The sequence below is a fragment of the Amphibalanus amphitrite genome, unplaced genomic scaffold (assembly GCF_019059575.1).
Source record: "Amphibalanus amphitrite isolate SeventyFive unplaced genomic scaffold, NRLGWU_Aamphi_draft 000004F_arrow, whole genome shotgun sequence".
In the NCBI taxonomy this organism is placed as follows: Eukaryota; Metazoa; Arthropoda; class Thecostraca; order Balanomorpha; family Balanidae; genus Amphibalanus; species Amphibalanus amphitrite.
Genome location: NW_024881501.1, coordinates 758,057 through 782,856, shown reverse-complemented (window position 1 = coordinate 782,856; position 24,800 = coordinate 758,057). Strand labels below are relative to the sequence as shown.

General features: G+C 46.9%; 1 protein-coding gene across 1 annotated transcript in view; it reads right to left on the bottom strand.

Annotated features, from left to right (window-relative positions):
- Nucleotides 1-5,084: 5,084 nt before the first annotated feature.
- The window catches only part of LOC122374923 (paramyosin, long form-like), a 55,945-nt gene continuing 36,229 nt past the window's right edge, over nt 5,085-24,800 (bottom strand). Inside the window, exons 12-17 of the mRNA XM_043354026.1 lie at nt 11,817-12,006; nt 11,389-11,523; nt 10,982-11,146; nt 8,378-8,584; nt 6,273-6,440; nt 5,085-5,618 (exon numbers count right to left, since the gene is read on the bottom strand). Coding sequence (XP_043209961.1) covers nt 5,388-5,618; nt 6,273-6,440; nt 8,378-8,584; nt 10,982-11,146; nt 11,389-11,523; nt 11,817-12,006 — 1,096 coding nt within the window. The 3' untranslated portion in view covers nt 5,085-5,387. The remainder of the gene's footprint in view (nt 5,619-6,272; nt 6,441-8,377; nt 8,585-10,981; nt 11,147-11,388; nt 11,524-11,816; nt 12,007-24,800) is intronic.

Sequence of the window (24,800 nt, the reverse complement as noted above, 5' to 3'; positions counted from 1 at the left end):
TATCATTTTTGTTCTGTGTAATTTGAAAGAGCATTCAATTCTCTCCAAGATCCAATCATCACGTTTGCATGACAAGCAACAGTATTTTTAAAAATATAAATGTTTCAAACCTCTGCAAAACCATTTTTAGCGAAAATTATCTACGGCTTTCATTTGTCATAAAACTACGCACCCAAATTATAAAACACGCTTGACAGGTTCACTGAACTCTAATGGCAGGTTCTGAAGTAGAAAGCATGCTTATAAGACAATTGTTAATAAAGCGTACGAAAGGCCATATTTACTTTAATGCGAAATATTACATTAAACTAAATGAAATTAAAGATAAGCTACCCGACGTTTCGCTTATATTTGCTTAGTCATGGGCGATCTAACACATTTCACAAATCATACATTTTTTGAATGCATTCGAAAAATATTACAAAGTATTAAACAGATTATCAAAAACATCTCCCCGAAGGGAAATTCGGCGATCGATCGATAGAGTTTCTTCATGTCGTTTTCTTTTTAACTCGTTCTGCTATGCTCGTATGTAACTTGAAAAATCCTTGTGATACGTTCGTGGCTTTTTCAGTTCGGATGTATGCCGCCTCAATCAGCCACCTCTCGGTTTTCTTTAGGTCGCTGTGTAGGGCTTCGGCACCATTCCAGTTCGGTAAATGTCCCTCTTTATCAGCGTGCATCACGATAGCCTTCGTCTCCCTGTGGTTGCGTAAATCGTTCCTATGTTCCCGAATTCTAGTTTTAAGACCCCTCCCCGTTTCACCATAATACGCCTTATCACATTTGCTACACGGAATTTTGTATACTATGCTGTCTTCGTTTGATGTCTTGATTTTCTTTTTCTTTAGCATTTGTCCTATCTTCTTGCCCCCTGATGTGACCATCCTGATTTCTGGAGACAGTTGCTGACTGACACTGTCTACCTGTTTGCTGTGAGGAACAACGAGCATTGTTCTTGTTTCATCTTTCTTCTCTTCGTTTGTCTCATTCTCATCTTTCCGTCTATCTGCCCTCTTCTTTATCTCCCACGCTTTGCGTTTCAGGTCGATTATCAGGGCCTCTGGAAATTTTAGCTTTATGAAAGTTCTTGTGATATATTCCAGTTCATCCTTGATGTACTCTGGTGAGCAAATTCGGTAAGCTCTCAAGAAGAATCCGATCACTATACCAGTCTTTGTTCTCTGGCTATGTCTTGAAAAATAATGCACAAAATCATCCTTGTTTGTGGGCTTTCGGTAGACTGAGAATTTTATATCAATGGTGTTGAGCCGGCCATACAACTGACGGTGGAAGAAGAGAGGGAAGGCATGCTTCCATTCTTGGACGTGATCATAAGGAGATATGATCATGATATAAAATTCTCAGTCTACCGAAAGCCCACAAACAAGGATGATTTTGTGCATTATTTTTCAAGACATAGCCAGAGAACAAAGACTGGTATAGTGATCGGATTCTTCTTGAGAGCTTACCGAATTTGCTCACCAGAGTACATCAAGGATGAACTGGAATATATCACAAGAACTTTCATAAAGCTAAAATTTCCAGAGGCCCTGATAATCGACCTGAAACGCAAAGCGTGGGAGATAAAGAAGAGGGCAGATAGACGGAAAGATGAGAATGAGACAAACGAAGAGAAGAAAGATGAAACAAGAACAATGCTCGTTGTTCCTCACAGCAAACAGGTAGACAGTGTCAGTCAGCAACTGTCTCCAGAAATCAGGATGGTCACATCAGGGGGCAAGAAGATAGGACAAATGCTAAAGAAAAAGAAAATCAAGACATCAAACGAAGACAGCATAGTATACAAAATTCCGTGTAGCAAATGTGATAAGGCGTATTATGGTGAAACGGGGAGGGGTCTTAAAACTAGAATTCGGGAACATAGGAACGATTTACGCAACCACAGGGAGACGAAGGCTATCGTGATGCACGCTGATAAAGAGGGACATTTACCGAACTGGAATGGTGCCGAAGCCCTACACAGCGACCTAAAGAAAACCGAGAGGTGGCTGATTGAGGCGGCATACATCCGAACTGAAAAAGCCACGAACGTATCACAAGGATTTTTCAAGTTACATACGAGCATAGCAGAACGAGTTAAAAAGAAAACGACATGAAGAAACTCTATCGATCGATCGCCGAATTTCCCTTCGGGGAGATGTTTTTGATAATCTGTTTAATACTTTGTAATATTTTTCGAATGCATTCAAAAAATGTATGATTTGTGAAATGTGTTAGATCGCCCATGACTAAGCAAATATAAGCGAAACGTCGGGTAGCTTATCTTTAATTTCATTTAGTTTAATGTAATATTTCGCATTAAAGTAAATATGGCCTTTCGTACGCTTTATTAACAATGCTTATAAGACACGGGCACCTCGATGCGATGGATATTATTTCCAAACCAAGTCGTTTAGCCGCAAAAAGCAATCGACCGAAATGGATAGATAACCCCACCGACACAAGAACAACCAAACATCCGCCGATCGAAAATACCCCTTTTCGCGTTGCGGAGCACGCGGGTCACCCTAGTCTTCCCCTATTAGTAGTTGCTCTATCATTTTCAGTTTACTGTACAGCAAAGTAAAATGAAAGGGACCAGCGCTGGACCTGGGGTCAAGCTCAGGTCAAAGGTCAAATTCAGGGGTTTTGCATGAATCGGCTTACGGACAGCGGAATCGATAGCTGCTGCTCGAAACTCACCAAAAATGACCTCAAAGGCCTAGTGAAGGTACCATGTGCGTATAAGGGTCATACTAAGCACGGGTCAAGGTCAGGTCAGGTCACGAAAGGTCACGGTTTTCACTTTCTGCTACATGGGCGTGCGACACATGTTTTATGGCTTATTTTTCACGCCGAATCCGATGGTAATGGTTATATGTGACCCCAAGTTACTGTGCTGGTGATAAGTGTGCATTGAAAGCATAAAAAATCGTTTATACTATAGGGGAGAGTGGGGAAAGATGCCCAGGGTTTTGCTATGTCATATATTATTCGAAAATGACGATGGGAAAGCAAAAACTTGGAGTTTCAACGGAAGCCGACATCATTTTTCTCCAAAAATATCACACTTTCGTGCCTGAAATATTATAACTTTTTTTTGCTATTAAGCGTTTTCCTGAAGAAGTGAAAGGGGGCGTCTTACCCCACAGGGTGGGAAAGACGCCCCCTGACGTTGGGAAAGATGCCCCCTGCACTATAAGTGACATAAATGGGCACATGAATCGCCTGAACGAATCAGCAGTCCCTTCGAGCCTGCAGTAGACACCAAACGTCATCATAAGGGCCCTCAAAAGTAGTCGTAAGGGGCTTCAGAGGTCATCGTTAGGGCCATCATTGTCCAGCGCGGCCAAACAAGCCTCCGTGGTGGCGTTCGGAGACCACTGTGGGGCTCTTATAGGTCTTCATGATGCTTGAGGGCCCTCAAGCCCATCGTGGGGACTTCCGATGCCAGCGCGGCCCGAAGGGCCAACGTGGGAGCCCTCAAAGGATGTCGTGAGGGGCCCTGGAGCCAATAATGGGGCCCACAGAGGCCGTCGTGAGGGCTCTCAGAGTCAGATGCCGCCCAGAAAGTCGCTATGTGGGCCGAGAGACCGGCATGGGGAGCACCCGACCGTACTGGACTCTCAATAGTCCCAGACCGGCTTTTGTCTACATCACAACTCACAAGTATGTAATAAATGATTTGACGGGCTGTTTGAAGGACAGCCTACGGATTTAGGGGGGCGTCTTTCCCCATCAGGACAGGGGGCATCTTACCCCAAGGTACCGAAGTAACATTAAATCAGTACAATTTGTTAGCCATAAAACTACACCCTGAAACAAACTGTTTGGGACACAGTACACGCATGCTAACGTATCACGACTATAGCAAGGGACGCAAAAATTATTTACCTTCTTTGATATTTACAATGTTTTGACACCAAAATATTTTTTGAAAGCAGCAAATAAAAAACATGCAATCATCAGCCAGCCGTTGCCCAACTGAGCTTCGCAAATTTTTGTGCAGTTAACAAGGCAGGCTTCCGCTTTACGCTAAGAACATTAATTTCCAGGTCTGATTCTTTGTTTCGCCGCTAGAGGGGGTGGGGCGTCTTTCCCACCCTGGGCATCTTACCCCACTCTCCCCTACATAACTAAACGAGGGCTAAGAAAAAAAGTCAATTTTTCAACTTTTTATTTTTGCCATAAAAATGCACTTTTCTAGACGAGCTTTGTCCCAGGAATCTAGTGGTGCCATTTGTTTTCACATGCGATGTTCAGAAGTGCCTCTAATTCACGAAAATGCTTATGACGTCACCATGCCCTATGCATGTTGGAGCTATTTTTTACAATTTGGGGGTCAAAAATCAAGAAAGAAAGTTGAAATTTGGGGCATCTAATGTTCTAATAGAGCTCTACAACATATATTCCGGTTTTTTGGAAAGTCCCAAAATTTTGGATTTTATAAGCTGTTTTCCAAAAAATATAGTTTTTTGAATTTTTAGGGGTGAAAAACGCATTTTATGGAAAATCCGAGATAGCCATTTTAAAGAACTCGTTGAGCTGCGTCTTTTCATGTCCTTAATTTGCAATTTGCTTCAAACCCTGATTTTTGGCGATTTTTTTAAACATTTACCACTTTTTGACTAAAAACGCCATGTAGTTACATCACTAAAATCGATATATCTCAAAAAATTTGGAAAATTTTTCTTAAAAATTGCACAGGAGACGTCAAATTGATGGGGAAAAGGTATGCCAAGTTTCAAGTAGATAGCGAAAGTGGTTCATGAGTTATTCAAGAAAAACGGAGGGGGGGGGTCGGATCCGACCCCCCCCCCCCCCCCAGGCGGTCGCGGGTTAACCAAGTGTGTAAAGATGAACAATTCTCCCACGGAAATGGGTATGATCGCTAACATTTATTCGAACATATTCCATCAGCCCATCATGGACTTTGCCCCCTCCCCCATTCCAAATCAAATTTGCAACCACAGCGCACAAAATTCTGCGCTGACCTCTAACCCACCGAACTCATCTAACCTTAAAGACGATAGGTGGAATAATAGATTATGAAAACGTTTCGTTGGCATGAATAACACGGCTTGGCTTGTTTTCGTTTTATTACGACCCATCTCGTACGTGTGACAAATGACTGGCCGTCTAGCGGCTCGAGCCGTCCGCCGATGCCCGTGGCCGCCGGCTCGGTACTGTACAGTGTACACCGCCGGCTCGGTACTGTACAGGGCGTCCGAGCTGAGTGGAGGCAGCGACAGCGGAGAAGAAACGGCGCCAGAAACGATCAGAGTTGGAGATAGAGAGAAGGAGCGCGCGCGCGCGATCGGTGACGGCGCCGCCGCTGCGCCCAGCCTCGCGGCGGCGGCGCCGCCCGTCCGGTCCCGTCCCCCCTACTCTTCTGTGAAATGCCGCGACTCTTGGACGACAGTGATGGAGCCGCCCGGAACGGCCGACTGCGTGACGAAGCTGCGGTGCTTGGTGCGGATCATGTTCATGTTGCCCTCGGCGGTCTCTGCGCGCGCCTCGGCCGCCTCCAGCTCGCGCTGGAAGCGCCGCACGCGGTTGATGTTTTGTGCAGAGGTGGCCTCCTGGTCGGCCAGCTGCCGCTTGTACAGGTTCACCTGGCGGACGGAGCGCGCGCAGAGTCAGTCAGAGGGCTCCCGGTGCGGTCGACACCGCCGGACGAGCAGACGGAATGCCGTGACAATCGATCCCGATAGCACATCGAACTGGTACGGGCCTGCCTCGAACCTGCTGCACGATCGATGTTATTTAACTTATCAAAGAGAGTACTGGCCTAGTTAATGATATTTCCGCAGAAAATGATCAGGCAACATTTCTGCGTAACATGATTTAGTCACCTTTTTATTATATTCGTCATAAGATCATTGCTCCTGGACTAACGGTTTTCCGACACAAGCGTGTTTTAGTGACTGAATCCTCAATTGAATCTGAATAAAATGACTAAATAGCAAAATTCGGGTACATTCGATCACGGATCTTTGTCAACCAAAGATCCTATCAAATATACAAAGTTCTGTGATCAAAAACAAAGATTCGTGATTGACAAAGATCCGTGTTCGAATATACCCGAATTTTGCTATTTAGTCATTTTATTCCGATTCAGTTGAGGATTTGGTCACTAAAACATGCTTATTTTCATCATGACAATTTTCCTCAAACACTTAACTCTGTAAAAAAAAAGATTTTCCGACACGTGGTAACAGCCTTGGACTGGTCGGCTTGGTCACCTGGGCCGGCGCCGGCTGGCTCACCTTCTGCGAGCTCTTGTCCAGCGACTCCTTGAGGAGCGCGATGTTGGCCTGGTCCTCCTCCATCTGGACCATCAGCTCCTTGACGTTGCGCTCCTTCTTGCGCAGCAGGCTGAGCGTCTCGGCGTGGCGACGCTTCTCGTTATCAAACTCCAGCTCCAAATCGCGCAGCTGCCGACAGACCAGCAGCAGCAGCAGGTCAGACGCCGCTCGCACCAGGCCCGCAGCAGCAGGTCAGACGCCGCTCGCACCAGGCCCGCAGCAGCAGGTCAGACGCCGCTCGCACCAGGCCCGCGGGTGACAGGCGGGTTTCGCGCCAGGGCACTACCAATACCAATACCAATACTAATTTATTCAGGCAAATCCACTCATAGTGGCTATTCCTTGCCATCAGTCAAGTTGTGAAATGCAGTGATATAAAAAGACATTCACACTTTCCATATGCACATAAACTATGTAAAACGGGCATAAAAACTAAACTAAGACAATGATGATGACGACAGAAATTAACTAGCAGTAAAACACGCATTCCTATGTTTCCTTCGTGCTGATAACCCGCTTGAGAGCGTGATTAAAATTGGCGACTGTCATCGTACGCATTTCCACTGGGAGGGCATTGTACAGTATCGGTCCACGGTACAAAAACCAGCGCCTCCCAGTCTCCGTCCGTACACGTGGCAGACGCAGGTCATCATCATGTCGAGTGCTCCGTTCTCGTGCCTCACGGTTTGTGTGGATTGAGGATGAAAGCGAGGTGTGTGATACATGCAAATTTTGTGGAGTAATGCGAGCGTATGAAATTTGAATAGGTCCTCCGCATCGAGCCACCCCAGTACCGCCCTGACGTCCGCTGAACGGCTGAACTTCCCTCGACCTGATACGACACGCGCAGCAAAGTTAATCACTTTTTGAATCTTGTCTAGATTCTTTCGGCTGCCGTTGCCGTACACAGGCAGGCAGTAGCGGACGCGGGAGAGCACCAGGGCGGCTACGATGGTGGGGAGGACCTCAACCGGAAGATAGTGACGGATGTGCGACAGGCCAATGAGGATCCCGAAGCATTTGCGCGTAATCTCTTGCACATGGGCGTCTCAGGACAGGTGGCGATCAAAGACCACCCCTAGATTTTTAACTTCTAAGACGGGCTGAATTGTACGCTCGCGGAATTTGACGCCGAAAGGTGTGATGTTCCGCAGATTTTGTCTGCTGCCAAAAACTATTAACTGAGTTTTGTCGGGGTTCACCTTGAGAGAATTTGCGCGGAACCCCAGAGGTCGAGAGAGGAAAGGGCCTGTTCCATGCGCTCAGTCAGATCTGACAGGGCTGTCCTGTTGCCGCAGACCATGACCTGGGTGTCGTCCGCGTACTGGACAACGGTCGCATCCGGCACGAACAGGCCGAGGTCGTTTGAAAAGACGGTGTATAAGAGGGTACCTAGTGCCGAACCTTGAAAAACGTCCATGTTATTCGGAAGCGCGGTTGATGTCTGCCTGTTACCAGAGACATCAGTGAAGCTGACGCTCTGTGTGTGGTTCTGCAGGTACGCTTCAAACCACGCAGTGCCCACACCGTGTAACTGAAGTTTTTGAAGAAGCTTAGAATGGTCTATGACATCGAAACATTTACTAAGATCAAGCAGGCAGATCAAGCAGGCAGGCTTAGACAAAAATGTAAGCTTCAAGCTAAGAGCTTGCGAGTACCGTTTTGTTTGCTACTAACAGTGGCAAAGGCTGGCTCACCAGAGCCTGTGACCCCCACCGGGGTTCATACATGTCTAGACCTGCTACGTGCAAACATGTAGTCCGGTGAAAACGTGGATTGGATCCATGCACTGCGCCGCTCCCCCACCCGGGCCCTCCCGGCCACTACCGACCCACCCTGGCTGCTGCCGACTCACCCTGGCTGCTGCCGACTCACCCTGACTGCTGCCGACTCACCCTGGCTGCAGTGCCGACCTACCCTGGCTGCTGCCGACTCACCCTGGCTGCTGCCGACTCACCCTGGCTGCTGCCGACTCACCCTGACTGCTGTCGACTCACCCTGGCTGCAGTGCCGACTCACCCTGGCTGCTGCCGACTCACCCTGGCTGCAGTGCCGACTCGACTCACCCTGGCCTCGAGTTTGCTGATGACGCGCCGGCCGCCGGCGATGGCGCTGGCCTCCACCTCCTCCAGCCGGATGGTGAGGTTCTTCACCTCCACCTCCAGCGACTTCTTGATGGTCTCGATCTTGACGATGCGCACCTGCTCCTCGTTGAGGATGTCGGTGGTGTGTTTCAGCTCGCTCTGAACCTTCATACACCTGTCGTCAGCCATCTGAAAGTAGTGAACCCAGGTCAAAGCCTTTGAAAACGACGTGAAATTTTCGGTGGACCAATTAATTGTCCTCAATAATTGTTGTCAATTGCCAATAAAGTTGTGGCACAAATTGGCGGCTGCTTAGGCCGCGCCTTGCGGGGGGAGGGGTATTTGAACACAGCCCTTGCGATTTTTGGCGAATATCTAACGCCACCGTTTTTGTCACACCTCATCATACATCTTTTCCGTACATGCTGTGAAAAATTTCAGGCCAAGGTCACTCAAGGTCAGGTCACCAGGTCATGTCAAGCGACCTTACCTCCTAAAAAGTTTCAATGCCTACACCGAGTGACCAATGGCTCTGAAACTTTCAGCAATTGATAAGAGCAGCAATAAGTACAAAATTTGTATCTAGGAATTTTGATATCGGTTACCTAAGGTCAGGTCAATTAAATGGCATCCGTGTCTCCTCGATATAACCCTGAGGTCATCCCAGGTCACAAAAGGTGTATTAAAGTTTTTTTTCGCAAAAAAAAACTTCTGCTAGACGCTTGCTAGAGCGATGAAAATACCTTAACCGTGTTCGGCTCGACGATACGAATCAACTGATATGCAACATGACCTTTCCTAATCCTTTCTGATCTAACCTTCGTCATGACCTTTGCCTGAGGTCAACTTTTCAAGTTGACCTTTAAAGGTTACCTAACAGTTCATTCGACGCGTCTCGACGAGAAGAACACGATGCCGGCAAAAGTAATGTCCTGACTCTCTTGAGCCAGAAGTTATTAAAGAAAAATACTTTCGTAAAACCGGCTTTTTCTAGTTTTTGTCCTGTGGTCCTGGAGGCTACACCGTTGACCTGAGGACAAAGCTGAGGGCATACTTCAGAAAGAGGGTTACAGGGGCTATCGAAAACCTGCTGTTCTGCGGCGCTGTAGCTCTATTGGTTTCCGAGATATGTGCCGCTGTTTCTAAAAAGGTCGTAATGGGCAACATTTTACCTTTGATGACCTCTGGTGACCTGACCTTTGACTTGACCTAAAGAATACCTCAGTGTTTTCATCATTTTTTCAACGTTCTTTCGAATACCGCTTGCCGCGAGTCGCTACGTGGCCCAGAAGCCGAGTTAGAGGGGGTGTTCAAACACCCCCTAGCAGGGCGTGGAAATCCAGGACCCCCAGCGGGCGCAGGATCGCGCCCTCCTCTCAGCCAGCTTCGCCATGGTGTTGGGGGGAGCCTTTTTGGCCACACCAGGTTATATCAGAAAGTAAGAAAGCTTGGAAGACGTGAAAAAGCAATAGATAGCTCTTTCTAATATCTTTTAGACTCATTTCGGTCATTTTTCGATCAGGAGATCACCAAACGTAAAACCATCACAAATTTTAGTTCCCGATTTCGACACCTTTTCACAAATCGGCGGATAATTCGGGAACCAATAGAGCTACAGCGCCGCTAAAGCGCATTCGATAGCTATTTCAAAGCACTTTCCAAATAATGTTTTCAGATTAAGCCTGCAGAGGGCAAGAACTCAAAACTTGTTTTTTGTGTGGAAAACCTTTTTCCGTAATAACTTTTGTCACCAAGCCTGTTTCAAAATGATTTAGCCGGTACCGCGTTTCTCTCGTTGAGACGCGTCCGATAGTTCGATAGTATAAGTTGACCTGATAAGATCGACTTGAAAAAATTGACCCAGGTCAAAGTGATAAATGTTTTTTTTTCTTGTCAGTCGATTCGTATCGTTAAGCTGAACGCATCCGTGATGTTGTTATTGCTCTAGCATGATTGTAGCTTAAGTTACTTACCTGAGATGACCTCAGAGGCATAAAAGGGATCACAGGTGTATATGCCGATTCAGTGTGTCATGTTCACCTGTACCCCGGTATTTGAGTGTTTTTGTTCAAAAGATCATTTCACTTCACTCCCATTGACTTATAACCGAGAGATCACATAATTGACATGACCTTAGGTCACCGATATCAAAGTTCCGAGATATAAACCTTGTTGGTACTGATTCCTTCATGCAATAGCCCGAGTTTTAAACTTCTAGAATCTAAACAGTAGGAATGACAGAATCACAAAGTCTTCTAAAGGCATGGTCACTAATATGCCAAGTTACCGTGGTTTTCATTGCACGCGCAAAAAAAGGTAAGTTTGGCCGAAAACGACCCCTTCCCCATTACCCGGGCGAAGGTTAGTCATTCCATTTAACTAGGCATCTTTTCGAGCTTTCTACATGTAGTGCAATATTCTTGAACAACAAACGATCTGTGTAGGAGCAGACGCATCCTAGCCATTGTCTCTGAACCACCCATGGAATCGGGCCTGTCGGCTCTCCATCTCGGTGCCTGGCGGGCGGCATCTTTCTGCCAGGTGTCGGCGCGCCGCCGCACCTCCCACCGACCACAGACCACAGACCTTGAGCTCTTTGGTGACCTCGTCGTAGTCAGCGGTGAGGTTGCCCAGCTCCTGCTCCAGCTTGCTCTTAACGCTGGTCAGGTTGACGTTGATGGTCTGCAGCTCGTTGATGCGCACGCGGAACTCCTCCGCCTGGTCCTCTGCGGCGCGCTTCTGGCGCTGAGCCTGTCGGAGGCACACAAACACGCTCGGTGAGGACAGGACCGAAACCAAGTGCGTCCACTCGCCGACAGTGCCACCAAACATGGCCCACTCAGTCACCATTTAGGACTTTTAACTGCAAGGGCATGCGTTGAGCAGACTGTCAGTTAAAACAGGCAATAACATAAACGAAAAATAAGGTGCGGATGCCACTGTGCCATTTGGACGCCTGGCGGCTGTCCGGGCTGGCTGGTGAGGACTCCCACCTGGTCCAGGTTGCCGCGCAGCTCCTCGTTCTCGGCGGAGAGCGCCTGGATGCGCCGCTGCGCGATGCCGTACTGGTCCAGGGTGGCCTGCAACTGGCGCTGCACGTCGTCGTAGTGCGCCTGCAGCTCCGTCAGCTGCCGGACACGACGTCATCAGTGCTGACCGACCGGTCCGTCAGCTCCCGCGCCGGCTGATCAGCAGTGATTGTGGAATGTGGGGGGTGGCATGGCTGGGTGGACCTCGCTCTGGTGTGCTGGCCATCCAGCGAAACCGTGAAAATATCAACAATTTTTGGTAATGAGCCAAGTCGATCCAAAGAAGGCGGCCAGTAGCCCTACTACATTATCCTACTATTACGACATAGCCCTATTCCAATGAACCGAGTAAGGCGACGGTTCGGCTTCTGTCGCCGTCGTGGGGCGCTCACCTGCAGAGACAGTTTCTTGATCTGCTTCTGAAGCTCGATGTTGTTTTTGTTGGCGACGTCGAGCGACATCTCCAGCTCTGTGATGGTGATTTGCATTTTCTTTTTAATACGAAGGACCTCAGCCTTGAGACGCGCCTCGGCATCAGCCAGGCGGCCATTCAGCTGCTCGATCTCCAGGGTCAGGGTTTTCCTGCGGGTCAGGGAGGGTGGAGGGGTCAGTACAGCAGCCTGCCCGCGGGACAGGGAGGGTGGAGCGTCAGTACAGCAGCCTGCCCGCGGGACAGGGAGGGTGGAGGCGTCAGTGCAGCAGCCTGCCCGCGGGACAGGGAGGGTGGAGCGTCAGTACATCAGCTTGCCCGCGGGACAGGGAGGGTGCAGCGTCAGTACAGCAGCCTGCCCGCGGGACAGGGAGTGTGGAGGCGTCAGTACAGCAGCCTGCCCGCGGGACAGGGAGTGTGGAGGCGTCAGTACAGCAGCCTGCCCGCGGGACAGGGAGTGTGGAGGCGTCAGTACAGCAGTCTGCCCGCGGGACAGGGAGTGTGGAGGCGTCAGTACAGCAGCCTGCCCGCGGAACAGGGAGTGTGGAGGCGTCAGTACAGCAGCCTGCCCGCGGGACAGGGAGTGTGGAAGCGTCAGTACAGCAGCCTGCCCGCGGGACAGGGAGTGTGGAGGCGTCAGTACAGCAGCCTGCCCGCGGGACAGGGAGGGTGGAGACTGGAGGCGCCAATTAAGCAACTGTTCAGCATGAAGGACTATCGGAGGTTTTGATGGTGCATTCAGAAGGCATTTTTTCGTCCCTAAGCGAAAACGGCCAGTGTATGTGCAAATATAGCCCGTAGAGTGGGGCAAAGCGCCCAGGGCGGGTAAAACGCCCACCCCTCTTATTTGTGAAATGCTCGACTTTTCAAAGAATCCTTGATAGCCATTTTGCAGAACTCGCAGGAATCCGTTTGTATTCCCTTTTCTGGTCCCTTGAGTGGGGTGTTCCGGACGTGAGATAAAGATAACTATATCTGCGACATTTTTTTTTAGGAATTACACGCTTTCTTACTGCTAAAACTTTGTCTGATAGAGATTAAAGAAGGCAATGAAATTTCGCCATATCGAACCTGTAGATTTAAGCTATGCTTGGGGCGCGTCAGAATGGCCCAATATACCATACATGACTTCATATATGATCAACCTTCACTACCTTGAGGCCTTTGGGCAGCTGTAAGGTCATGTGACGTCATCAAATATCACCAAAGGTTTTTTGCCAATAACTCCTTACACACAGGAACAAGATACAGACGCTCGGATGGTCTCATTGTGTTCAGCTCGTCAAGGCGCATCGAATGATAAACATGATGACCTCGAGGTCACGTGACCTGAGGTCAGTCTTTAACCTTGACCTTTCGAGCGCAACATATCTATGGTTCGATGCGGATTGACGAGATGAGGCCTCTTGCACCAAACTACCTAGCTAGGTAAAATCGAAAAACCGGTTTCAGAATAAGCTAATCTAACGCTGGTAAATTTGTTTGCAATAGCCCAATACATAATCCTACATGTGCTTGCTAAATTTTGCACATTAATTGTTACATTTGAGACTTGGACTGGGTATACGATGCAAAATAATCCAAGCATTGGTGCAAGAGGATTTTGGTGCAAGAGGCCTCTGATCACGATGGCGCCCTTAGTTTGTTCCTAGCTTGACCAATTCGAAAGTTAGTCGAGAAAAACTCTCCATATCTAGCGCCGCCATTTTGACTTTTTTGACCCCTATGACGTCATCTTTGAACTGACCTGAAAGTGACCTTTTAAAAATTGTAGACCTTGTCCGTGCGTACCCCATGTCGTTTACCGCTTGACGCTATCTTGCTTCGTTCTCGAGATCTCAGGGGGTGGGGGGGGGGGTGGGGGGTCATCCGGGGCGGATGACCCTGTCGGTTCTAAGTTGGGTCGGTGCGCGGGTTAAATTTCAGGGAATGAAGATTGCGCACACTGTAAAAAAAATCAATTTCTTAAGTGAAAACGCCCAACAATACGTCATTGCAGCTTCATTGCAGAGCAAAATTTACATTGCTAGCGCCTAATACGCAACGGCTTTTGTAGTAGGTACAATGAACTAATAAGTACATGCAATCCAACTAATTTGCTTTTGAAACCTGTTTTCAAATATGGCTAAATAACTTTTAGCAGGGGGTTTAATTTGAACATAGTAAGAGAATTTAAATGAAGACAGGGATAGTTTCGAAAAAACAACGCTCCTAGTTTTTATTGTGCCGATATCTTCGATCCAAAGCAGTAGTAGATAAGTGATGGTAGTTTTAGAAAATTTATGTCAAATATCCGCATTTTCGTTGATGTTCCGTCCAAAAATGTTCAAGTCAACCATTTGTCCAAATATGTCCAAAAATTACGCAGGAACCAACACTCAAAATTGTCCTTTAGATTCCTTATAGTGTAATTTTGCCAGCCGAAAAGTGTTCATTATATTGAAAGATTAACTAAGCTTTCCATTCGCCAATCAATGCTATGCACGATTACTTTATAAAAATGCTGAAGTGTAGCGAGCCATCGTCTAATGTTGTCCAGTCTGCTACCTTTGTCCAACCAATTCCGAATTGGACATTGTACAAAATCGGAACTCCGAATGTCCAGGTTCCGATTGGCACCACTATAACTGATGAAGTATGGTTGGGAGAGTTTTTATCGAACGGAAATGATAGACGTTCTGTTCTGTGAATTGAAGACAGACGACTTCTGTCAACTGGCCAGTGTGCAGCGTGCAGATATCCCCGGCGGGTCAAATTCAATCGAACTGCGCTGCTTGGCGCCTACAAACTCACGTCCGCTCAATTGCTGAGTACGGCAGCGTTGTCTGGAGCGGCGCAGCAAAGACCCACCTTGTGCGGCTCGAGCGAATGCAGCATGGTTTTTTGATGTGGCTAGCATCGAACTCCGACGGAGACGGCTCCAGTCTTGATTACGTGTGTCTCCTGAAGCGCTTTGGTCTGTGCTCGATTAAGTCCCACTTTCTACAGACTGATCTTTCATTTCTAGTCAATGTGTATCGCAATAGGATTAACTGCCCTTACATGATGGCAGTCTTCGGACTAGCAGTCCCCAACAGACGCTTTCGACAGACAGGGCTGTTCCACATACCGTTTGGTCGCGTAAACACTGTGAAGTCAGGGTTCACTGTACGTACGTATCCCTGTGCTAGATGTAACCGCTTCTTGCAACCAGGGTTGTATACGACTCAATCAATAGCAATCAATTCAATCACGACAAATTTGGGAAACCAATCAAATCAATCAAGTCAGAGCAGTTTTCGGGAATTGATTCAATCGACTCAAACGCGACAATGAAAGGAATCAATCAACTCAATCAAACGACTCAAACCAAGACATACATTAGGTTTTTTGCCCCACCAACTTGGAAAAGTGTCCATAGCAGTCTGGTGTACCTACCTACCTACCCACCTACCTACAGAAGAAACATAAAATATTGTCATTTGAAATTATAAATTGCCATGCCTTTCAAAGTTTCTATGTAATAAGGAAGGATACCTAGTGATGGACAGGTGGATCATGATATTGAGGTTCAATGTGTAGAATTGGAGCAGAAGTTTCATTTAATGGGTGCAAAATAACCCAGTAGTTGACTCGCCCCTTAACCCAAAACACCAACTTTCACCTAAAAGTTGTCAATTTAATTTTGGCCATATTCCAGCTAAGTCATCAGGCCATCTACCCCATGTAAAGCCCCTGTCTGTCTCTTATGTGAGTTATGCGGAGCTCTTCTGAAATGAACCCTGAACATTAGGGTGTCCCAAATTTCACGAAGTTTTCCAATTCACTTAGGATACACCGGGATCCCGTTCCTTGGTTCATTTGAACCTCACACACCAATTTATAGAGTAAACTACCGGTAAACAAGGTTGCCGCTAGTGCTCTGAAGTTTTATTTGTATTTTGGTGTTATATGATAATGCAGCGTTGTAGTCTCCGAAAGCAAAATGGGACATCTGTGTAAGCAACGTAGCAATGTTACCTTCTCCGATGCTCAGTGATGCTCAGATCTCACGCACATTGCACACTGATGAAGATCCGGGTATATGCACGCATACACAGGTGTGTAACTGTGTGTGTGCGTACCCGTATGCGTCCGTATGTGTGTGTATGTGTGTGTGTGTGTGTGTGTGTGTGCGCGCGCGCGACTGCGTGCGTGCCTACCGGAGAGAAGGCAATGCCCGTTTTAATCTTGGTGTGATTGATTTCATGTGCCGATGATTTTGTTCAGGAGTAAGTGATCAAATACAGGTCTCAGGTTGGTGCTTCAAATGTCTCGCTTCAGATCGAACCGTCTGCGGCAATGGCACACCACATAGACGCAGATTGAACGGAATCAAATTGATATTGAAGCTATGGGTATTACCTTCGCCGTACCCTGCTCTGAGACCGTCTACGCGTAACATCACTGTATCCTGCTCCGAGATTTGTATAAACAAACATCATACCCTGCTCTGAAAACTGTCTAAAACATCGTACCCTGCTCTGAGATCCGTCTAAAACATCGCACCCTGTTCTGAGATCCGTCTTTAACATCGTACACTGCTCTGAGATCCGTCAACAGTATCGTACCCGGCTATGAGATCCATCTAAAACATCGTACCCTGCTCTGAGATCCGTCTAAAACATCGTACCCTGTTCTGAGATCCGTCTTAAACATCGCACACTGCTCTGAGATCCATCTAAAACGTCCTACGCTGCTCTACGATCCATCTGCACTATACAGTCTACACGTAACGTCATCACACCCTGTTATAATATCTGTCTACCACTGACCCATGTAGTCCTTCGTGTGACCGCAAAACGACCTGTGCCACGCCACCACCTGGGCCAGCGCCTGCGGCTGGTCCTCATCTTCCGTTCTGTCCATCAACTCCTGTGCCAGCTTCACTCCGCCATCCGCTCCATCATTTACAACTGCCAGACTGTTGTGAATAATGGAAAAGAATTGACGTATTTGTGAACTGCTTTGTAACCTGAGATATTTTCCCATTTTTTGACAGGCTCTTGCAACCATTCGAGGGCGCAATCGTCCAGATTCTGGATGAGTGACTAAGATTCTCATAGCGGGGTGCAACCATTCAAGGGGGCACTCATCAAGATTTTGGATGAGTGCGCCCTCGAATGGTTGCAAGAGCCTATCAAAAATGCAAAAGTATCTCAGGTTACAACGCAGTTCACAAATACATCAACAGTCTGGCAGTTGTGAATAATGGAGCGGATCGCGGAGTGAAGCTCGCACAGGAGTCGATGGACAGAACGGCAGATGAGGACCAGCTGCAGGCGCTGGCCCAGGTGGTGGCATGGCACAGGTCGCTTTACGGTCACACGAAGGACTACATTGGTCTGTAGTGGTTAGACAGATATTACAGCAAGGTGCGATGAGGTTACGTGTAGACTGTAGACTAGAGTGTAGATGGACCTTAGAACAGCGTAGGATGTTTTACATGGATTGCAGAGCAGTGTACGACGTTTAAGACGGATCTCAGAACAGGGTACGATGTTTAAGACGGATCTCAGAGAAGAGTACGATGTTTTAGACAGTTTTCAGAGCAAGGTATGATGTTTGTTTATGCGGATCTCGGAGCAGGATACAATGATGTTACGCGTAGACGGTCTCAGAGCAGGGTACGGTGAACTTAATACCCACCGCTTCAATATAAATTTGATTCCGTTCAATCTGCGTCTATGTGGTGTGCCATTGCCGCAGACGGTTCGATCTGAAGCGAGACATTTGAAGTACCTACCAACCTGAGACCTGTATTTGATCACTTACTCCTGAACAAAATCATCGGCGCATGAAATCACTCACACCCAGATTAAAGCGGGCATTGCCTTCTCTCCGGTAGGCACGCACGCAGTCGCGCGCGCACACACACACATACACACATATGGACGCATACGGGCACGCACACACACAGTTACACACCTGTGTATGCGTGCATATACCCGGATCTTCATCAGTGTGCAATGTGCGTGAGATCTGAGCATCACTGAGCATCGGAGAAGGTAACATTGCTACGTTGCTTACACAGATGTCCCATTTTGCTTTCGGAGACTACAACGCTGCATTATCATATAACACCAAAATGCAAATAAAACTTCAGAGCACTAGCGGCAACCTTGTTTACCGGTAGTTTACTCTATAAATTGGCGTGTGAGGTTCAAATGAACCAAGGAACGGGATCCCGGTGTATCCTAAGTGAATTGGAAAACTTCGTGAAATTTGGGACACCCTACTGAACATAATGAACCTAGCTAGGTTTCATGCCACACTGACATTATATGAAAGTGTTGAAAATGTGCTACAAATTTGACAACTTCATTAGGTATGCTTTATGAAGACAGCAGGAAAGCAGGTAGGTACCTACTTACCTGCCTAGATGTGTCACTGGCTACCAACAGTACCAACGAAGGTAGATAGGTTATATGTGAAGAATTCAAAACATTTTATTGCAATACAATTTGAAACTGTTAGGACTGGGGGATAGGAATGAGGATTAAAAAATATATTTAAAAGGAAATGGGGAGGACAGGGACTCTGGAACCACAGGATAAGTTAAGGACAAAGGAAGTAGGAACCAGGGTATATGTAGGAACAAGGAAAATTAAAACGCGAAAACGGCACGGCGCGACACTGCGAAACAAAGAAAACGTTTTGCCAATAAGTATGCTAAGCTTTTGGTAAGATGACGTCATTGGTTATCATGTAGTATGGTAGATCATCATAAAATAAATCGGTTGTACAACACCAATTTCGTTTTAATAATTATTTCATTTGAAATAAAACCACTTAATAATATTCGGTAATAAATATGTTATGCTTAGGCTCTCAGGAGAAAAGGATCAACAACCGTTCTGCTGCAAATTAAACAATGCAGCAAATTAGCTATTAATTAGGTAGGGGAGAGTGGGGCAAAGCGGCCACCCTAACGCTTCTCACGATGCAACGTTTGATTTTTAAACTTGGAAAGATTCTTTCTATACCATTGTGATCCCTAGTAAGTTGCCTTTTATTTCAATTGCGTTTTATTTCCAAAGGCGTTCACATATGAAAGATATTGACAAAACTTTAAACCTATGCATATTGGCCACTTTGCCCCATACCCTGGGGCAAAGCGGCCACCGGCGTCTTCTCAAGTCCCGATATGAGAAACAAAATAGTTGCCTCGTGTACGACTAGTGTATTTGATGGTGACAAGGTTAATCGAGGATGGATGTTTACTTTATCATCTTCCACCTGTAGGTAAACAAAGAAAGGATTTTCATGAAAATTAACATTTAATTGCATTATTTGGCAACTCATGCAACTGAAAAGTGGCCAAGATGAATGCATGACGACACATTTCAATGTAAATAATGTTTTTATCCAGATGGAAGCAATTTATGGCCAATTGGGGGGTGGCCACTTTGCCCCGGCCACTTTGCCCCGCGCATACCGTCCGAGACAAAAATATTCCAGCTTAGCTATTAGTGGGGTAAAAAACATTAAAATTGGTAGAATACATGTACGATAACCATGCAATGCATGGACAAGAACGCTTATAAAAATTCCAAAACGGTTATGGAATAACATAACATTTAAAAATTGTAAACATAGTTGGTAACCTGGCAAGAAATGCTTTTCCGTGTTTCACAGAACAATGGTGATGGGCCTGAAACCCCGGTCTGGCTCATTCGAACGACCGTGAAGAGAAGTATAATTGGAAACCATAAATTGGAACTGACGCCAGCTATGAAGGGCTAAAACGATGGGTGGCCGCTTTGCCCCGGGTGGCCGCTTTGCCCCACTCTCCCCTACGTAAACGTAATTAGCGAGACGAAAACGGCGCTTTCGTTTCAGTTATTTTTGTAGGGGTTTCAGATATTTATAGAGTTCAGTGGGTTGTTTCTGAGGAGATGTGGAGATGTGAATTATTAATTAGGCACTTTATTAGTGTATAGGGCCTTGCACTTTATCATCTGGATTAAAAAAAAGTTTCCTGCTGAGTGCAGAAAGGTAGGTAGGTGCATCGCCAGGTTCTATCACCAGGATTGGAGCAGTTATTGCAGTTGAAAGTCAAAGTTGGCTGTTCATGTTTAGGCCCTGTTCTTTATTTGGCCATCTACCCCACACTGAAAACAAAATGACACAAAAAAACGACTAAAAACGCACAGGCAGAGCGTGTTAACTAGGCTTTCTTGTGTACCCTGCATCATGCATTTTTTGACCCGTCGCAGACGTGTCAATTTACAAATGTGTTAACCCAGTCGTGTTGTGTCCTAAAACACAATATCATTGTGTCTTCAACACATAAGGCTTGTGTGAATACATTTGCAGAATACAAGGTAAATATGTTACTAAATTTAACACAAATCGCAAGTGAAAAAAGGAAACACGTGGTGATTACGTAGTTTGTTGCCGGGGCGCAGTTTAAGGGACTATGGCTTTGGCTAGACAGGCTGACTGCCAAAGCCGGGCCCCAAGTGGAATCGGGCGCTCGGGTGCGGTCAGGGCTGAGTACCTGGCCGGCCGACCCATACGGTCAGGGCGCGGTCATGGGCTGAGCACGCGGGCGGCCGACCGACCCATACGCGAGCTGGAGTTGCGCCCGGTCGGCCACTTCAGAGCCGAAGGGTGAACGCGTCACGGGGACGGCTCAATCAGAACACCAAGTGACGAAGCCCCAAATTGGAGGACTGCTGTTCAATACAGTTGTCCAGACAGCCGGGATAAACTTGCAGCCTGTTTGTTTTGTTTGTTTTGTTTTGTTGGGTTAGGCCCTTTCGGTCGACAAGACCATTGCAGAGCCGGAAGGATGATAGGAATTAGGGGGAGACATTGGTCTGGGCAGGCACCCTAGTGAGTCGCCGGGGCTGAGCCCGTAAACTTGCAGCCACCGATTTTTCAAGTATATCCTATATAGACGGAGGAGTTTCTTCCTCCAAGCAGACGTTAATTAGCTATGCTTCAGCTTGCACTTGATGTAATCAGCGCATATTGCTCTAGACAATTTTTCATGTATCGACTCCCTCGGCTGTATTGTGCATTTTGACCTTTCTCAAAACACTTTGGCAAATTTTTACAAAAACCCAGCATAAAAGTCGGTGCTCGAAAAACGTCCTCTCTTATCCCCATCTGAAGCTAAGGTTCAGAGGTCGCTCACTGGTGGATGGCACGGTGTATTTGTGCAAGGGTACACGTCTACCATATCCGACAACACATGATTTCGATACACTGATGCATTACATTCGTCCAGCGTGCTTGGCACGATAAAATTGAGTCATTATTCTGTTTTATGTGTTATCAAACGTGTCGAAGGTCCCGCCAAGCGTGAAAATACTCAGCCTTATTGTGTTTTGGGTGCGATTAACACATGACTGATGTGTTACCAGTACAGAACATGCCCTCACTGTGTCGATTTGTTTTCAGTGCATATTGCAGTTGTGATGACAAACAGTTTTCAGTGTAGTTTTGTGATCTTTGATGTCATCAATTGGTGTCATTATTTTTCGTCAACTAAAACTTATTTGAACTTTCCATTCAATCGACTCAATCATACGAGTCACTTTAATTTTCGGGAATCAAATCAGTCAACCAGTCGCTAAAGTCAAACGAGTCAGTCAACCAGTCATCTCGAAAAGTCAATCGACTCAATCCAATCAACTCAAAATACGTGTTGAAACAAATCAATCAATTCAATCGACTTGATTGGTATACAACCCCGCTTGCAACATATGTACATTGTACACCCACCGCTGACACGTTGGCATCATCGTGCTCCGTTTTATCGGACATCCGTGAGTTTGCTTGTTCTCAGGGAACGTACATGTAATATGTTGTCATCGTAGTGTGCATGTGTTGTGTTGTGTTACCTAGTTTAAATTGACTGCCACTGTAAATGGGCTGCAAGGCCTATAGTCGGTTAATGCAAATGCAGAACACAGAATACAGAATATTGATACTCTGGAGCTGTTATTTTTGTTGTGTTGATTTTTCAAATGAAGGTGTGTCAAGAATTCTTCCAGCTATTGGTTATGGATCAAAGAACATCGGTGCTGGCGAGATTATCGTTTTTATGGCACGTAAAGGCTGTACATATGTTCAAATTACCTCACGGTGGGGCAATTTGAACACACCGTGACTTGGTGAAGTGTGGCTATGCTATTCAAGGTTCGTCCAAAAATGAGGCTTGCACGGTGAAAGCAAGTGACATTTGCACTACTGAAACAGTTTTTCTTCATCCAGGGTTGAGCTGGAAGTTGTTACGACGGAGAAGACGCAAAAATATGTTCAACTTACCCCACCCCACCCTGTCAATCGACGTGTAATAGCCAGGCAGGGAGTTCGGTACCATTTACAACAGGGATGCGGAGCCGTGGAAATTTCAGACGGCTCCGGCTCCGGCTCCGGCTCCGGGCTATATTGTTTTACGGCTCCAGCTCCAGCTCCGGCTCCGGCTCCGCACCCCTGATTTACAAGTCTTAAGCGTCATTATATCGTGATTCATTTAATACAAAAAAAACATTGATTACCTTATATGACCACGGATGACCTTCCCCGGTGCCCCTGTAGGTGAACAGCACCTGGATTATTACGAATGTCATAATCCTAAAGGAATACCTCATGTCGGTACGTCTGTTTTGCGATTTTATATGATTTTTCAAACATATGCCATTTTTGGTAGGAAATGCGAAATTATGACGTCACGAAAGCTTGATGTTTCAAAAAATTTCCCGATCGTCTTTTGTAAACATTGGCATAATAAACTCCAATCAATTTACCACAGCTAGCCAATTTGGCGGGCCTGCGGCGTCATTTTTTAATTACAGTGCTGCAAAAAAGTGGGAGCACTTAACACCACCCCAGGCGGCTCGCAGGTTAAGCAGCTCAACTGTTCATAAATCCGTCCGATCGTTTTCTATATATTAACCCTCGCCCGTATTGGTGTTTTTCCAGCCGCGAACGTATAAGGGGGGGAGGTCCGTTGGACCCCCCCCCCCCTTGCCGTTTCGCCCCTGATCGAGCTAGAGCTTCGCGGAAAAACGAGCGTGTTGCCCGTGACGAGAGGAAGCCGATGATACCCAATTTTATGGTACTAGGTCATCGGTTGACCTTCCAGGTCAGGTCAATGACCCAAAAGTCGGGAAAATCGGGACCTGTTAGAAAGTCGTAAAGCGTGGCTGCTATGGGGTTTTTCGGGGTGCTGATCACGAATATCATGTTAGTTTTGATCACAGATGATGTCCTCATGCATTTAGGCCAGGTCGGTTCAGGTCAGGTCAGGTCAACCAGTAAGGGTATTCGTAGTAGGTGGCAACCGCCTCTGACAGCTTCGTAACATGTTACGAAGGTGCCAAAACTTCTTCGTAAATGTTCATATTGTTGCTAAATTCGAATTCAGCTCCAAAAATGGCCTAGAAACGTGTAAAACTGGAAAAGTGAACCGAGGTCATCAAAGGTCAATGACCTGACCTGACCTTCCGGTGACCTTGACACCCACCCTAATGCATGGGAGCAACATCATATCCCATATTTGAACGCTTAAAACCACGAAAAGACTGCAAACGCGCGGCTAATGCGAGCCGACATACCTACACAGTGGCGCGGGAACCGGGGGGGCTAGCGGGGGCTGAGCCCCCCCCCCCCAGCTTTTCGGCTGGGGGGGGGGCTCGTAATGTATTTGAGCCCCCCCCCCCCAGCTGGAGGAATCGAAATCGGAAATCTACCAACATAATTTCATAGATTCATTCATAGGCGTGGGAACCGGGGGAGGGGGCAGTGGGGGAAGCTTGCCCCCACAACTCTGCGGCCGTGGGGGCGGTGCCCCACAACGTTTCATGAGGTCAGGAACCGTTGGGCAGCTTGTCCTCCCCAAATTAGGGGTTGTGGGTCACAAAGGAAGAAAGCATGTAAGTGAAAAATCCACTTATTTCACTGGCTCGGCAACTCATTTGGCAGATTAAAACCTTTATTCCAGGTTGCCAAAACGGTAGTTTCTTCACTCAGCTGAGACGGAATACCTCACTTTTTGAAAATATTTTCGTTTTTTTTTGTTGAGAAGGCGAAGGTCTGAAAAATAAGTGGCCTAAAACCGATGAGAAAACTAGATTTGGGGGTACCCTAGGTTGATTTCTATTATGGTTCAGCCCCCCCCCCCAGTCTGGAAGAAGTTCCCGCGCCACTGCCACCCTGTACGCCGAATCGCGATTCCGGCCAAACATGGTCTCGAAAAGTAGGTCATAGGTCAAAGGTCATTAGGGTCAGGGTCATGAAAATTTCAGGGTAGGAGTAAAATTGATTAACGCTGAACTGAAAGTTTCGTCGCGATCGGCCGCATTTTACGCGAGTTATTCGCGAAAAACCGAGGGGGGTCCGTTCGACCCCCCTCCCCTATACTGGCGAGGGTTAAGTTGCACTCAGGTCAACAAAACTTGGTCACAAAGTAGTTCCCTAGTGGGGCTATCGAGCGCCGTTTGAATTTTAAAAATCGGTCGGTAACTTTCCGGGCTCCTAGGAGGGACCCGAAACGCCCCCCCCCCCCTCCCCCAACGGGTGATAGGGTCCACCAATAGCCCAACGGGGCACGGGTTAATACTTTCCATCGAAAGCTACATAGTAGCCGTTTTCACGGCTACTATGTAGCTACATAGTAGCCGCTATACACAGTAGCCGCACAGCTACATAGTAGCCCCTATCCAGCGAATGCACCTGATTTGACCAAATCTACACCTAATTTCTTTTACAGCAAATATCTTCATTTTATGAATTATTTCAGTGTTTTAATCGATGATGCTCTCTGATAATATGACCAAGCAGGCATATTTATAAGCAATTAGTGCAACCCTAGCTGATAGCTGCTAAGAGACACACTGAACCTGATTTGACCAAATCTGCACCTAATCTGTACCAGATGTGCACCAAATGTGTACCAGATGACCGTCGTGAA